A 13,987-nucleotide genomic window follows, 5' to 3' on the forward strand; every position below is an offset into this window, starting at 1 on the left:
AGAGGGTTGAGGAGGAATGATTAGACAAAATGAAAGAACGTTCTTCGAATATTAACGTATGAAAGATATTGTCCATTCGTATACGAGATAATATTCGCTGTCGCGTATCCTAGAACGTGGTTTGCTACGTTTAAAATTTGTAATATTTGAAATAAATCACAGGTGAGGAAGACAGACACTCCTCGTTGGAGTTGAACGTGCATGGACCGACGGTAAGGGGTTGGCAAAGTTCGAGAAGATGTATATATCCCCAAGAACTAATTCTGCGGCTCCATGGTCCGACGAAGCTTACGAGAATACAAGTGTTAGCTCATCAGTATCTAATTCGTGAGTTATCGTCGTTAGAAACAATCTTTGTTACGTTCTTTTGTCCATTTTTCTTCTGTTTTTTTTTTTTTTTGAATCTTGAAAATTCAATGTCACGACGTTATGGGAAACTGCGAAGTTTCCCTGAAAAGCAATTCGGTTACAATGAAAATGAAATTAGCGCAGCAACCCCGATTTCCCGAGGCTACGGTCGTTTTGCTCTCCTCGTTTCAACCCTCGTTTCTTATTCTACTCCACGGCTGAATGCCGTGAAACACTTTACTTTTCATTGTTTATGGATTCGTTCTTTTCTTCTCCCCGGGGGAGGGCCAGCACGTTAACGAGTCTGTCACGTTAATAATCTCTATGAGAGAAAAAAAAACGTCCTTACAGCGGAAAAACTGGAGATCTGGACGTCGAGGGAAGAGAATGCCTCTGTGACGACTGAATTCAGCTATTTGGGTTACATCACGTTGTCCGACAATGCCTCGACCATGTACAAAAGCAGAGAGTTGAAAAGTGTCGCCCTTCCGGAAACAGAGGCGGTCTCGCTCAAGCTCAGACTTCACAAACCGCACAGTAACGCGCACAATGTTTATCAACAGGTACAATCAACAATGCTCCTAGATCGGGTAATCATCGATTGCAATTGTTTCTGGAATTTTAGGTCGGCCTTATCGCTATTAATATCCTCGGTGAACCTTACGGTCAGTCGCTCACTGGCCAAGGGGATGCACCGTACAATCCCCATTACACTTCCCCGTACGATGATTTAGCCTTCGAAATGTACGTGGATCGAGAGGTGGCTAAGATCATAAGGCAGATGGAGGCGAAAAAATTGCAGGCAGTCGAAGGTGATTATTCGTATAGAAATAAAAATCCTGTGCAAAATTTCCAATGGAATTCAATTTTCAGAGGAAAGATTCGAGTACGCTTCGAAGCTAAAGGTAGCAATGGAGAACTTGAGGAAAGCTGGAGAACGTCTTGGAAAATACGAATTGGAGAAGAAGTACGCTATAGCGTTAGAGGACTACGATAAGGCGAAAGCGAAAAAAGCTCAAGCGCAACAATATAGACAGCAGGTTTATCAGAGTTTAGAGGTGCAAGATCTACTAGAACTTCACGGGGTGAATATACTTTTCTAGGAACGATTACAAATTGAAAATTCGCCTGTTTAATCGTCGTGTATTCCTGCGAACAGCCGTTGGAGAAGAATAACGTGTCGTCAACGGAGGGCAAGGAACCCATATCGATAGATACCTGTAGCTCGACTGCGGCTGCAGTTCCCGAGGACATCACGTCTCCTCCGAGATTAGTAATTCCGCCGAATCGTGATGGAGCTATATCACCGACTGGTCCCGCGCATCAACCACCTGTTTCGCCGCTTCATCAGAAACCAAACAGCCCTGGTATCATAATTTCCATAGAGATAGGCAAACTTTCACAGTAAACTCGCGTGTAACTGTCTTTTAATTTAACAGAAGTTACCGATAGTCCTACGAACGGGGTCGTGGAGAGACAGAACAACTGCAACAAAGGATCTCTCAGGAGAAAAACCAAATCTGCAGGACCCGCGCTTCGTTCAAGCTACGAAGCTTACGAGGAGAGAACGATTCCTGCTTTGAGACAGTAAGAGACGATAGGGATATGAAATCGAAGGTTGTCAAAATTGAATCGAATTTGTATTTTAGCTCGCACACGAACGAATTCACGAGAGAGTGCCACATAGATAACACAGAGACGAAGGTTATATCGAAATTGAACGACAGAGAGAAGAAACAAGCTGCCTTACCGATCGCTGTCTTCGGAATGGAAATGGTGGTGCAAGTTTCGCAAAATGATCTTTATCCATTCGTAGAATAATAATAATAACCGAGACAATTTGCCTATTCAGGTAGAGAAATTCTACTCGAAACAATTCACGGATAAAGAGGAGGGTTTGATGCAACTGAAAGAGGAACTGAAAACCTTCGATCCTGAAGTGTCAAAGCATTCTGCGAATAAGACAGCAAGAGCTGCGATTCTGTTACTGCACAGAGCTCTGAGAGACAAAGTTTTCAGTGTGTACAGTCTGGCAGCGCAACTGATTAGAATTTTCTTCTCTGAATTTGCTACAGATAGGTAACTTTACACATCCTGCTATCGTTTACCGTTACTCGAAATTTGTTGTAACTGACAAACGATTATTTTCCTCTCAGAGTATCTTCTACGGAGATTGCAAGAAGCGTGGAAAGGCTTCTTCCAGAGTTACTAACTAAATCAGGAGACACAACTCCGAGGATTCATAACATGGCAGTGCATACAATATTGAGTATGGCGGACTGCAAATGCGTCAGAGAATTGCATATTATACCGGTGCACTTAACTAGACCTGTTAGCACTAGCACTCATCAAAGGTTGGCACTCAGTAGACTAGAAATGGTGGAGCAATTGATCCTGAATCACGGAATATCCACCGATAAACAAAGGTGACTCAAAACAAAGTAATCTTGATCGTGTGCTTTTTCTTTTTTTTTTTTTTTGTCGAGTTTCATCAATTACCAAATAGCATCAGGCCTCTGTTCGTGACAGTCGATACACGATCTGATGTGCTGATGTCACTGGCAGAGGTCCACCTTCTGTATTAAGACTGACCAGTTAAAACGCAATTACTCTGATAAGGCATTGTAACTGTTGTAGTGGACTGACTTGTCGGACGTTGTCAGAATTGGGTTCCTCGGGGTTGCACCATCCGGCTGAAGCGGTGAGGAAAGTTTCAGAAAGGATCTTGGTGTTGGTGTACAAAGTGAATCCTAGATTGGTCCGCAAACAATTGCCACCTGACGATGATATTACCAGGAGGAATTTGTTGTATCGTCAACTCTTTCACGAATTCGATCTCATCGATCTTCAGGTAGAGGATTTTCATACGAGTTAGAGTATTTGTTTGTTCTTTTTATTTTGTTACTTTTATCGTATCGATTACAGAGGAAAAAGGAAGCGGAAGCTAGTCATAAGACAACGACACCCACGCGAACGAAATCGACGGAGAATAACGTGGCGAACTTAACGAAATCTCCTTCGAGAACGAGTCCTGTTGTTAGCACTGGAAGCTCAACAAGTATAACATCTCCGTCCGAGAATAGTACAGAGCATAAGGGTGACAAGTAAGCGAAGTGTAATTATTCTGTGGATATTTATCGTTTGGTGTATTTTTTTTTTAATGTATTTTTTCTTTTTTTTCAATGTATCCTCTTTGTAGGATGTGCATATTTTGCCTTTCCAAGGGACAAGGGTATTCTGAAGAGGGACTGAACATTCATTATTGGAGAAGTTGCCCTATGCTAACAAAGTGCGAAGCGTGCAAACAAGTGGTAGAAATTTCGTACTTGAACTTACATTTGTTAAGTAAGTAATCGATCTTTGGAATAATATTTAATATGTATTATTTGCTGGTAATATTTATTCTGTATCTTAGATGAATGTGATATGAGAAGCAATTACGTAAAATGCGAGACGTGCAAGCAAGCAATTCATGAAAATTCCTTCGAAGAACACAGAAAAGATAACAAGTGTACAAGTATGTAAAACTTGATTTTACAAGGATAATAAAATGAATGAACGTGAAATAAAAATAATATGATTAATTATCGTTTATGTTACAGAACCCATCGAGGGCTACGATCGTTGTCCACTCTGTTCCACTCTTGTAAATCAAAATAAATGGAGGGAGCATCTGATGGGTGAACATCCCTGTGCGAACAACCCTCGAAATAAACCAGGGAAAAGTTGTAAGTTTGACGTTATTTAAGTATAATGTATCGCTATATGCGAAATACGTTTCGTTTGTAGGTTCAAAATCTCCATCCAATTCTCAGAATTTCGTCGGAAAAACAACAACACCGACCAGTAGAGATTATTAGCACCAACCATCTACTTCGAGCTTTTCGGAGTGTAAAAAATTTTAGAAAGATTTTTTTCTTTTGTTTTCTTTTATAGTTTATCTATACGTTATGAGCTATCCAGCATTTTCCATATTTATACTTGTATTTAAATGTTTTTTATAGGAGAACCCGTCCTTTATTAGTAGAGATCTCTATGTTAAACAAATTTTTAATCGTAAGTTAAAATCCTCTAATCTCTAGGATCTAGGAATCTTGTTATCAATTAAATTCGGAAGAATGGATGAGAATTTACCGCGCAATTGTAATTTAAGGCGAATGTCAACGAGATGTACAGTAGATATTCACCTTTTTCAACATTAACGTTCAGTAGAGAAGCAAAAAGTTGAATACGATTTAATCGACATAGTATTGAACGTTATGGCAAGTGGCCATTTCAGAATTAATGATTCCTCTGCATCCGGCCATATTTATAATAATATTTGTATTATAATCAGCAGAATATCTTGAATTTAGTGGCCGAAAATAATAAAAAAGAAAAAAGACAAAAAAAATGGAAAGGATATTCGTCGCTCAAATTGCATAAGAATTATATGTAATTTCATAAATTATTTCATAGAAAATGAATAGCAAGAAAAAGGCATTTCCTATTAAATCATGATGATCACTTTCTTGTCCTATAAAAACGTTTTATTTCGTTTCTACATGATACATTTTACCACGGTCCATTGAGTAATACCCGTCTAGTCGCTTCCTTGGAATCCACGACAAGTGGGGCACCGTTATTAAGCTTTAAATGGAATACAAATTTTTTACTTGTTCTTACAACATATTAAAAATGATATCTCAAAGGGAATTAAAGGAACATCAATTTGTATTACAAAATTGTGTGTCATTCTTTTGATTCGTTCGAAATTTGTGTCTTGTCGTCTTCTTTCGAGTTACCGCCTGTTTCATTATCATTGGCAACTTCATCATTATCCAACTCTTTAACGGTAGCACCCTTACGATTTTTTTGGAATTTATTTGTTTCTGAAAGAATAATTTTATATATTAACATCTGGAACGTAGCAATATACGTTTCATAAGCACATACCAAATTTCGAACAGTCAGCTCCTAATAGTCGTAGATAGTGAACTGCATCATGTACGGGAACATATGCTCTCAGGGACATTGTACCTCGCCATCCTACCAATTGCAACTTTAATCGATTTTCACTCTCCCCTTCTTCTTCTTCGTATACAAGTATACAACTTCCAATTGCTGGAATAACACATGCGTCACCTTATTTGTCAAATTTTGCACCTGTTCGTTTCAGCGACAAAATATTTTACCAAAATTTTTTAAACGTTCTTGGGTTTCTGATTTAAGCTTCACTATCTCTGGCGATGCTTGTGGATCGTTATTTTGTAACACCATTATCAGGTCGTCTTTAGATATTCTAACTTTCCTACCATCGCCAATATACCGAATGATACTTTGCAGCCCCTCCCATGCTAATCTATATGGACCTTCCGGATATTTTTTGTTGACAGAGCGTACAAATGTTTTTACTCCAGTATTTATCAATTTTATTTTATCTTCGTTAGATAACACAATGTTACGTATCTCAGGTGACGTATAATAAATGTTTTTCTTATTCCTGTTGAAGCATCGCACCAACAAACACCGAGGATCTAAACCATCTGATATGTCATAAAATTTTCTAAAAATGTTTAAATCAAATTAAAGATCCATTAAATGAACAGAAAGTTTAAAGATCAATTAAACGAACAAAAAAGAAACTTTCCACTTACTTAATAAATAACCACACATCTTCCTTATCATCTTTAAAGAAAACGAACGGATCTTCCCTATATCCTATTATTCTTCTGCGTTTTCTTCTAAATTCTCGTACTTTGTTGCGATCTTTTCCTTCTGTGTCTTTTGCCGCTTCTTCCTCCAAGCTTACTTCATTATTGCCTTCTCCACTGTTAGAACTTTGTGTAGTCTCGTTGTTTTTACCTGATTCACGTTCCCATGGCAAAGGTTTAACCTTCTCCAAAACAGCCACAAAGAAACCTCCTGTATCCTGATGATGTGGCAATATTCTCATACTGTGTTGTTGGAAAATCGCTATTATGTAGTCATTAAGTCAAGGCAATAATAATTTTAATTAAAAAATTACTCTTTATTTACCATCGTTCAAAATGAAACTTCGCAGCATCTTCTGGTTTTGGCGGGAACATTTTTGGACGAACTTGTGTTTGCCATTGTTCGGGCACATCTTCCCATGATTCGTAATATTGTAAATTTTTCGATGCTGGTAACCAATGTGACACACCTACAAAATATCTCGTTAAATGTCTGATGTAAAAGTGAAGTTGTACAATATAATATACAATATGCCACACCTGGATCACACACCAATCCAGGTACTAAATCCTTGCAATCAACTAACTGCACAGAATCTTGGGTTTCAAGAAGAAGCCTATGAAGTACAGCTTCATTTTCTATTGGATTTAATGAACAAGTAGAATATACCATTCTTCCTCCAACTGCTAATAACTCCAACCCCCTTCTTGCTATCCTATACTGAATTCTTCAAATCCATAGATATAAGTTATTTTTATTAACCAAATTATGCAAATTGATGTAAAGTAATATTTACCCATGGAGATTGTTACCATTTGCTGGACTCCACTTACACCAAATGTCAGGATTTTTTCTCATTGTACCATCACCACTACATGGTACATCAGCAAGTACTCTGTCAAATCTATAAACAGATATGTAGAAGTTATAAAAGAATATAGAAATATTTTGTTTATAGTATGTTTTACTAACTTCAATTCATCTTTTGTACCATCTGGCTTGGTAACAGTGAAATTAGGCAATACTGAGGCATCATGATTTGTAATTAATATAATTGGACTATTTAATCTTTTTGCTTGATGCACAAGCATGTAACACCGATTATTGTCCAGATCATTGGCTATTACAAAACCTTCTGTAAAAAATTAATAAATACCAATAAAATTTACATAACTTGTTTGTAAGTACTCAATGTTTTATTAGTACCAGGAAGTGTACTTCCTTCTTCAGCATGTAACATTTCTATGAGTTGAACTGTCTTTGAGCCCGGTGCTGCACACATGTCTAAAACCTATATAAAATAATTTTATTCATGTTCAAAGTTTAATTCACAGTAGTGCACTTAATGAGATCAATATACCTTGTGAGAAGGTTTTACATCTAACACTAAGGGTGGTACCATGCTAACCACCTCTTGCCTACTAATGTTTCCACTACCAGTTTCAACAATTAAAAAATTGTGTAATCTAAAATATGCTTCAGATCTTCTAATATCTTTCCTAGTTAATTGCAACTGCCAAGCTAATCCATCTGGGTAAAAAGGCAGACAGTGTAATATATCCTTTCCTTCTTCGCTAGTTTCAGAATTATCTTCCATATGTGCATTTAAAATCTCTTTGAAGAAATCTCCTTTAATTGTTTCAAGTAATTTTTTAGCTTCTACTTTTGACCCTGTAAGCCTAAAGGCTACAGGAAGATTCTTCTTCATAGTATTCATAAAAGAATCCCATTGCTCTTCGGGAACAATTTTCTGAGTTTTGTAATAATCTTCAAACTCCTTATTTTCTCTGATAATGTCTGCATAGTTATGATGTGGTGTGTTATCCCATTCATCTTTTTTCTGTGTAATTTATAAAAATTTTGTATACTGTTTATATTTAAACACTGATCATTCTCAAGGTATACATGATTCATAAAAATTTGTGTATAATATAAAGTAATAAACATAACCGCAAACCGCAACCGGCACCATTTTCTGTCAATGATTAAAATCGTACCTTCTGCTTTTCACGACGCTTTTCTGCAAAATTCTTTTTTGGCTTATTTTTTCGCCCCTTTCCCATTATTATGTGCAAAAGATAAGTGTAATACTAACAATCAATAAACACGTGCTCACTAAACAGCAACAAATGACGGCAAGACGACTTTTTGTGAAAGTATAGACAAACCTATACAAAACGGTTTTACCTTGACAAACTCCAGATGGCGCACTCCGTGTTTCACAAACAGATTTCGAATAAGTCAAGTAATGCACATTTATGTAATAAATGTTTATTAAAACAATTATACAGATTATATTTTATGAATTAACAAATGTTGCTTGATGCGTTATTAACAATAACACTTTTGACTCAAAACTTCCAATCATTTCGTAAAGTAATAGGCGAATTTACTTATATACAAAATTACCGCTTATGACGATTACATTAAAGAACAAGTCCTTTATACGAAAGACCGTCAGCTTCTGGAGATTCCATTCTGTTTCTCAAATGTTCTAGTGTGTTACCTAAATGTTTTTGAATTTGCTCCGTTTCTTCGCTAACTTCTAAATTAGGAAGTTCTTCCTTAATTTTTGCAATTACTTGATTTAAAATGACAACAGTGACCTAAAAACAATTATTATTAATATACATTAACAGAACCTTATAAAAATATAAGTAATTCTTACCGCTGTATTGCCTTTCTCGTAAAAATAAATATAATGATTTAACAGTTCAACATAAAGTTGCACTTGAACAGAAGTATCCATGCATTGGCTTGCTATTCTAATACCTTTTTTCAAACAGTCTAATACTTTATTCCCATCTTGCATCTGAAGTAATTGCATAATTTAATTATATTTGTATTCATTATTGTATAATAGTATTTACATATTATATAATAAAAATGAATAATTACCTCTTTTCCTCCGGTCGCTAAAGATTTTCCAGACCAGAATATATGGGAACAGGTAGCAACACCTCTACATTGATCTGGTTTTCTTAATAACTTACTAGCATATAAAGCACACTGGTTGCGAACTGGTTCCGCATTTTCTTCACTAAAGCAACTCATTTGTTCGAATGTAGCAATAATTAATGTAATAGCTGCTAGTTGAGCCTTAGAATCACTTATTTCATCTTCATATATTGAAAATGCTTGACTCATAAATTCATAAGCAACCACTTCAAAATTATCGAAACGAATTTCTCCTATCGCTATAGCACCCTGAAGAAATAGCCTTAATGGCAATTCAGCCAATTCAGCTTTCATTAAAGCTGTAATAGTTGCATGACAAAATTGAAAGATTTTCTGACATTTTTTCTGCCACATTTCATCCTATACAAAAAGAATAATTAGGTCAACTTTTAAGAAATATAATGATCAGTTAATAATGTACTAACTTGATCTTTTAATTCCTTATATGTAAAAGCTAGCTGATAAGTCTGAAAGACAATTGGTGGTAAAGTATATTTTATTCTCTTATTCCCACCAGCACTAAAATGTTTTCTAGCAGCACTCAATATCATGTATTGTTGATCAGCTGTCTCAGATTTAAAATGATGTATCAGTCTACCAAGAAGACCTTGTTCTTCTGCAAAATCTTCAGGATCTTCTTCTATATTGGGTTGATCTAGCTGATCTTGCACCAAAGGAGACACCATAGAAAGAACTGAATCTACTTGTTCTTGAGTTGGTATCAGAGTTTCATTTTCTAAAACGTTTGTTATTATATAAATAGCCAACAATTTCCTGCCTTCATAATCAAAATAATCTAATAATGGTGCAAAATTCTCAAGCTTCAAAACGGTTAATATATTTTTGTAGTTATCTATTGGAATTTTCATCAGCCGTACTAATTCTCTCGATACAGCACTATTATACTCAAGCCTGAAAATTTATCAAATTTATCATATACTTATTTAAGTACAAATTTAATTATATTACATTATACATACTTTTCCACACTCTGTTTTTGGAATATTTGAACAGTTGTTAATAAAACTTTGTCCACATAGTTCACTCTATCAGGATAACATTTATGTGCCAAGTTAATCAGAGCTACTTGAAGGGAAACAATATCTTCTGGAGGCATATCTTGTCTAGTCTGAAAATAAACATCAATTTCAATACTTGGAAAATATTTAAGAGATTAGTAACAATTATACAGAATATACTCAGACTTAAACTAGACAAGTAAGGATAATTTGTATTCTGATAAACAGTAATCACAAGTATAATCATGTTGGTGTAGTACCTGATCATCATAGAAATTGTAAATTAAATTGAATTAATAATGTAAATCTTTATTTTTATAATGTACCAACCTGTATAATAATAGCTATTTGGTCACTAAAAACATCAAAAAGTTTTACATCCTGTGGAATTCCTGGTACTTCATTAGGGCTTCCTGGTCCTCCAACACCATCTGATCTTTGACTAAATGCTGCAAGACGGTCTATTAATGAAATAATTATGTTTTTTACATTCACACCATTTTGCAGCTCAGCACAAGACTTTAAAAAAGCATTTAATGTTTGTAGATGAAACTCATCAGGAAAAACCTAAATAGAAATATGAGTAACTCATTGATAGTAAATTACTATATGTAAACTCTGCTGAATTATTGTATTTACTTGAATTATACACTCCATGAGATACTCCTGAGCAATTGCATCTCTGCAACTGACTACTTGTTCTAAAATTCCAGGTAAGACAAGCTAAAAACCATTGTGTTATTAGCCAGTAATTTTACAAAATCTTAAAAGGCAATATATTTATGCTCCACCTTTTTATATTTCTCTAAAGTAACTGATTCCAACTGGCTAAGTCGTACAAGATTAGTTCCCACTAAAATTCTAAGTTCTTCTCTTTCTCTTTCTCTCCTTTCCCTGTCTCTAGTATGACCTTGATGTTGCATGCGTACCCATAACTTATTCATTTCTGCGAAATTCATCAAGACAAAGTCTATACTGTCGCGGACCTAAGGAAGAATATAAAATATAAACTTGTCTGCCTAATATTTCTTCTCTCTTCTATACATACACTTCCATCTTTATCAACTTCTTCAGCAACATCTGGTAAAATATTACGGGTACATTGTAACAAGTAGTTCCTTAAGAAAAGGCCTCTTAAAGGATGTTGAACACCTCTACACATTTCTACTAAATCTCTCAATAGATCCTTTTTCAAGCCACCAGTTGTTTTAATATATACTAATCCAACTGTGATCAGCAGATACCTACAAAATTATATATATTATCAGAATTATCATATAACATGGATATTGTTATCATAATCATGCTTCAAACTTACAGTCTAGGCACAATATTACCAACATATTGTACTAATTCATATAAGTCTGCCACTTTTCTTTCCTTTCGAAATTCATCTAATAAATAAAGCTCTAAATGTCTCAGTTCATCAGTAATAGCCATGTCTAAGATTAAATGTAAGGAAAAATACAAATTATTTGAAATATTTTACCGTGGAAACATATCAGCTCCTTAAAATTAAGAAGGATACATAATTCATAATAACTTTTCGGACTTAAAAGAGAAGTCCTAAGTTCTCCCAACATTGTAGAAGCATGTTTTAATGCATCCATTAATTTAGATTTATCTAAACAGTGTTTCATTTGAAAAGCCTGGACTTTAACCACACCAATTGCATCTTCAAGTAGTTTCTCTTGCTCTTCTACTCCGGTTATAACAGGTGTCATTGGCTGTGAGAAAAATAAAGATACCTACCAGGAGCACCAGGTAGTACCATGCTAGGTAAGCCATTCAATGCAAGCATGCACTATTTACACTTCTATGATAAAAAAAAAGCAAGGGGAAATAATTGTATTATAGTCTAACTATAAATCTATACCATTAATGATTATTAAGAAAAAAGGAACTCCATAAACTATGCAAAAAGCAAATAATCAACTATTGTTACACTGCATTTATAATAAATGCATGCTGAAAAGAAAATACGCTTAGTATTATGGTATGAAATTTCTGTTACTTCTGACAGAATCTTCTATCAAAGTTAGAGGTTATAATTTAAAAAAAAAGTCACTGAACAAAAGAAACGCATTATTAAAACATCTTTCTTATTGTATTGGATAAACAATAAAAATAACGGCATTCGGACTTTATACATTTGCTATATTGTTAAACATAAATCTCAAAATTTTTACAACAGTTAACCTTACGACATAAGATAACCTTGTCGAAAACAGATACTTATATTTTTGTTCAAATTCGATTGGCATATAATCAACTGCTTCCACAAGCAAAGATTTTACATGCTTTTTTAAAACAAATCCACGCTTACCATTTTCTTTTCTTTTGGAAAACTAAACACTTGTTTTCCACACTCAAAAGGCCTTACTGATGAAAGTGACACGTTCGGCGCAACTGTAGATATATTATGTATACACAAGGAGAATAATCTTACTGTCAAACCAGATCAAATTATTTGTATCTATATTAAAGTGTAAATTATTAGATTAGTCAGGAATTGTTAATAACTTTTATTAAAAATTAGAAAAATTAATGTTCTTTTCGTATGAATTACAGATAGACCTTCCAGGGCAGCACAGAAATCAAGGGAAGGACTTGAACATCAGGAAAAATGAAGAAATGCAATTATTTATTAAAAAATCAATTATTTATTATAAGATAACTGTACAAAATGTATTTTACAAAGGGCTACAATATACAAGTATTATTTTACAGCAATTTACAGTGTTTTCATTTAGTCAACTAACGTTGGAAATGATACGAAAATGATAAGGACACTTTCAGCCCTCTTGACGTGGACAAAAAATACATTAGATATTAAGTATATACCTTGTCTGTGATTCTAAATTACTGAAACATCATAATTTTTATTATTTTTTTAATATTTTTCTTATTTCAATGTGTAGTAGGAAATTTCAATAATTAATGTAGAAGTTTTTGGTCATTTTGTGTGATTAATTCATGTGCAATACTTATTGGTAAGATAATTCGCCGCGTACATATTTATTTAACAATACAGAAATGAGTAAGACAAGGAAAGGAATAGGTGTAGACAAGGATAGCACCCGTGCCACGTGATAGACAAGGAAAGGAATAGCGGTATACAAGGATAGCACCAGTGACATGTGTTAGACAAGGAAAGGAATAGCGGTAGACAAGGATAGCAACAGTGTCATGTGTTAGACAAGGAAAGGAATAGGGATAGACAAGGACAGAAAAAAGAGTCGGGCGAGACTAACGAAAACATTCAAAAATTTATTATAAGTATCAATTAAATATAATAAGGATGACGAGGATGCAAGGAAACGAACAGCGGTAGACAAGGATAGCACTAGTATAACGAGCTAAACCAGGGAAAAAATAAGGATAGCACTAGAGAAACGCATTAGACAAGGAAAGGAATAGGGGTAGACAAGGATAGTACTAGAGAAAGGAGATAAACAAGGAAAGGAATGGGTGTAGACAAGGATAGCACCTGTGCCACGTGTTAGACAAGGAAAGGAATAGGGATAGACAAGGACAGAAAAAAGAGTCGGGCGAGACTAACGCCATCTAACATTTAGGGATCTGAGCTACCATTTCTTAATAGGAAAACATGATATAAACAGAGGTAATAGACAAGGAAAGCACTAGTGTGCGAGAAGGACAGAGAGAAAACGCTTTCTATTGGCTGACGAGCCGCTACGCCCCGCCTCCCAGAGCTTCAGCCACGTGGCCCGGTGAAAAATCATTAATAACTCATTAATTAGGATGATTCTGTGAACTTTTAGGATTGAAGAATGTAGCGTGGACCTTTAGCTACATTCACAGATAGTTTTTAGTGCTATAAACCCTTTCAATAATTAGTTATTAACAATTTTATTACGTGATGTCTGTAACGATACCGTTTTCGTTTATATACGTTTACGGTTTTTCATTAATAACTCAGTAATTACGATGATTTCGTGAATTTT

General features: G+C 34.9%; 3 protein-coding genes across 4 annotated transcripts in view; 1 reads left to right on the forward strand and 2 right to left on the reverse strand.

Annotated features, from left to right (window-relative positions):
• The window catches only part of LOC108578355 (centrosomal protein of 104 kDa), a 7,631-nt gene extending 3,416 nt beyond the window's left edge, over nt 1-4,215 (forward strand). The window contains exons 8-16 of the mRNA XM_017941675.1: nt 1,998-2,124; nt 2,201-2,427; nt 2,505-2,774; nt 2,986-3,199; nt 3,274-3,452; nt 3,548-3,693; nt 3,764-3,865; nt 3,951-4,076; nt 4,138-4,215. Of these exons, the coding sequence (XP_017797164.1) occupies nt 1,998-2,124; nt 2,201-2,427; nt 2,505-2,774; nt 2,986-3,199; nt 3,274-3,452; nt 3,548-3,693; nt 3,764-3,865; nt 3,951-4,076; nt 4,138-4,208 (1,462 nt within the window). The 3' untranslated portion in view covers nt 4,209-4,215. The remainder of the gene's footprint in view (nt 1-1,997; nt 2,125-2,200; nt 2,428-2,504; nt 2,775-2,985; nt 3,200-3,273; nt 3,453-3,547; nt 3,694-3,763; nt 3,866-3,950; nt 4,077-4,137) is intronic.
• Nucleotides 4,216-4,972: 757 nt separating this feature from the next.
• LOC108578364 (tRNA (cytosine(34)-C(5))-methyltransferase) lies at nt 4,973-8,174 on the reverse strand. Its single transcript, XM_017941685.1, has 11 exons — nt 8,040-8,174; nt 7,403-7,882; nt 7,249-7,333; nt 7,015-7,177; nt 6,839-6,946; nt 6,582-6,769; nt 6,367-6,511; nt 5,985-6,284; nt 5,523-5,893; nt 5,284-5,451; nt 4,973-5,219 (listed from the first exon to the last, which is right to left on the reverse strand). Exons 1-11 carry the CDS (start codon nt 8,103-8,105, stop codon nt 5,080-5,082), a joined length of 2,214 nt encoding a protein of 737 aa, XP_017797174.1. The 5' UTR covers nt 8,106-8,174; the 3' UTR covers nt 4,973-5,079.
• A 275-nt stretch (nt 8,175-8,449) lies between these two features.
• On the reverse strand, nt 8,450-12,416 carry LOC108578270 (vacuolar protein sorting-associated protein 35). 2 transcript variants are annotated; one of them, XM_017941567.1, is made up of 12 exons: nt 12,346-12,416; nt 11,548-11,746; nt 11,338-11,461; nt 11,068-11,263; nt 10,811-11,005; nt 10,659-10,742; nt 10,350-10,586; nt 9,981-10,129; nt 9,426-9,912; nt 8,941-9,360; nt 8,711-8,854; nt 8,450-8,648 (listed from the first exon to the last, which is right to left on the reverse strand). In XM_017941567.1, the coding sequence occupies exons 1-12, from the start codon at nt 12,346-12,348 to the stop codon at nt 8,469-8,471; spliced, it is 2,418 nt and encodes an 805-aa protein (XP_017797056.1). In that variant the 5' UTR covers nt 12,349-12,416; the 3' UTR covers nt 8,450-8,468. The 2 variants fall into 2 exon arrangements, with proteins under 2 accessions (XP_017797056.1, XP_017797052.1); XM_017941563.1 differs by having other exon boundaries at nt 11,548-11,767; nt 12,346-12,380.
• Nucleotides 12,417-13,987: the final 1,571 nt, after the last annotated feature.

This window comes from Habropoda laboriosa, unplaced genomic scaffold (genome assembly GCF_001263275.1).
Source record: "Habropoda laboriosa isolate 0110345459 unplaced genomic scaffold, ASM126327v1 scaffold5, whole genome shotgun sequence".
In the NCBI taxonomy this organism is placed as follows: Eukaryota; Metazoa; Arthropoda; class Insecta; order Hymenoptera; family Apidae; genus Habropoda; species Habropoda laboriosa.

Coding starts and splice junctions, on each gene's coding strand:
- LOC108578270 (XM_017941563.1), bottom strand. Junction 9,913..9,980: donor CAAAAACAGAGTGTGGAAAA/GTATGTATAATG, acceptor ATAAATTTTCAG/GCTTGAGTATAATAGTGCTG. Junction 9,361..9,425: donor ATAAGGAATTAAAAGATCAA/GTTAGTACATTA, acceptor CTTTTTGTATAG/GATGAAATGTGGCAGAAAAA.
- LOC108578364 (XM_017941685.1), bottom strand. CDS start 8,105: ATGGGAAAGGGGCGAAAAAATAAGCCAAAAAAGAATTTTGCAGAAAAG. Junction 7,334..7,402: donor ATGTAAAACCTTCTCACAAG/GTATATTGATCT, acceptor TATTTTATATAG/GTTTTAGACATGTGTGCAGC. Junction 6,512..6,581: donor TGGATTGGTGTGTGATCCAG/GTGTGGCATATT, acceptor GATATTTTGTAG/GTGTGTCACATTGGTTACCA.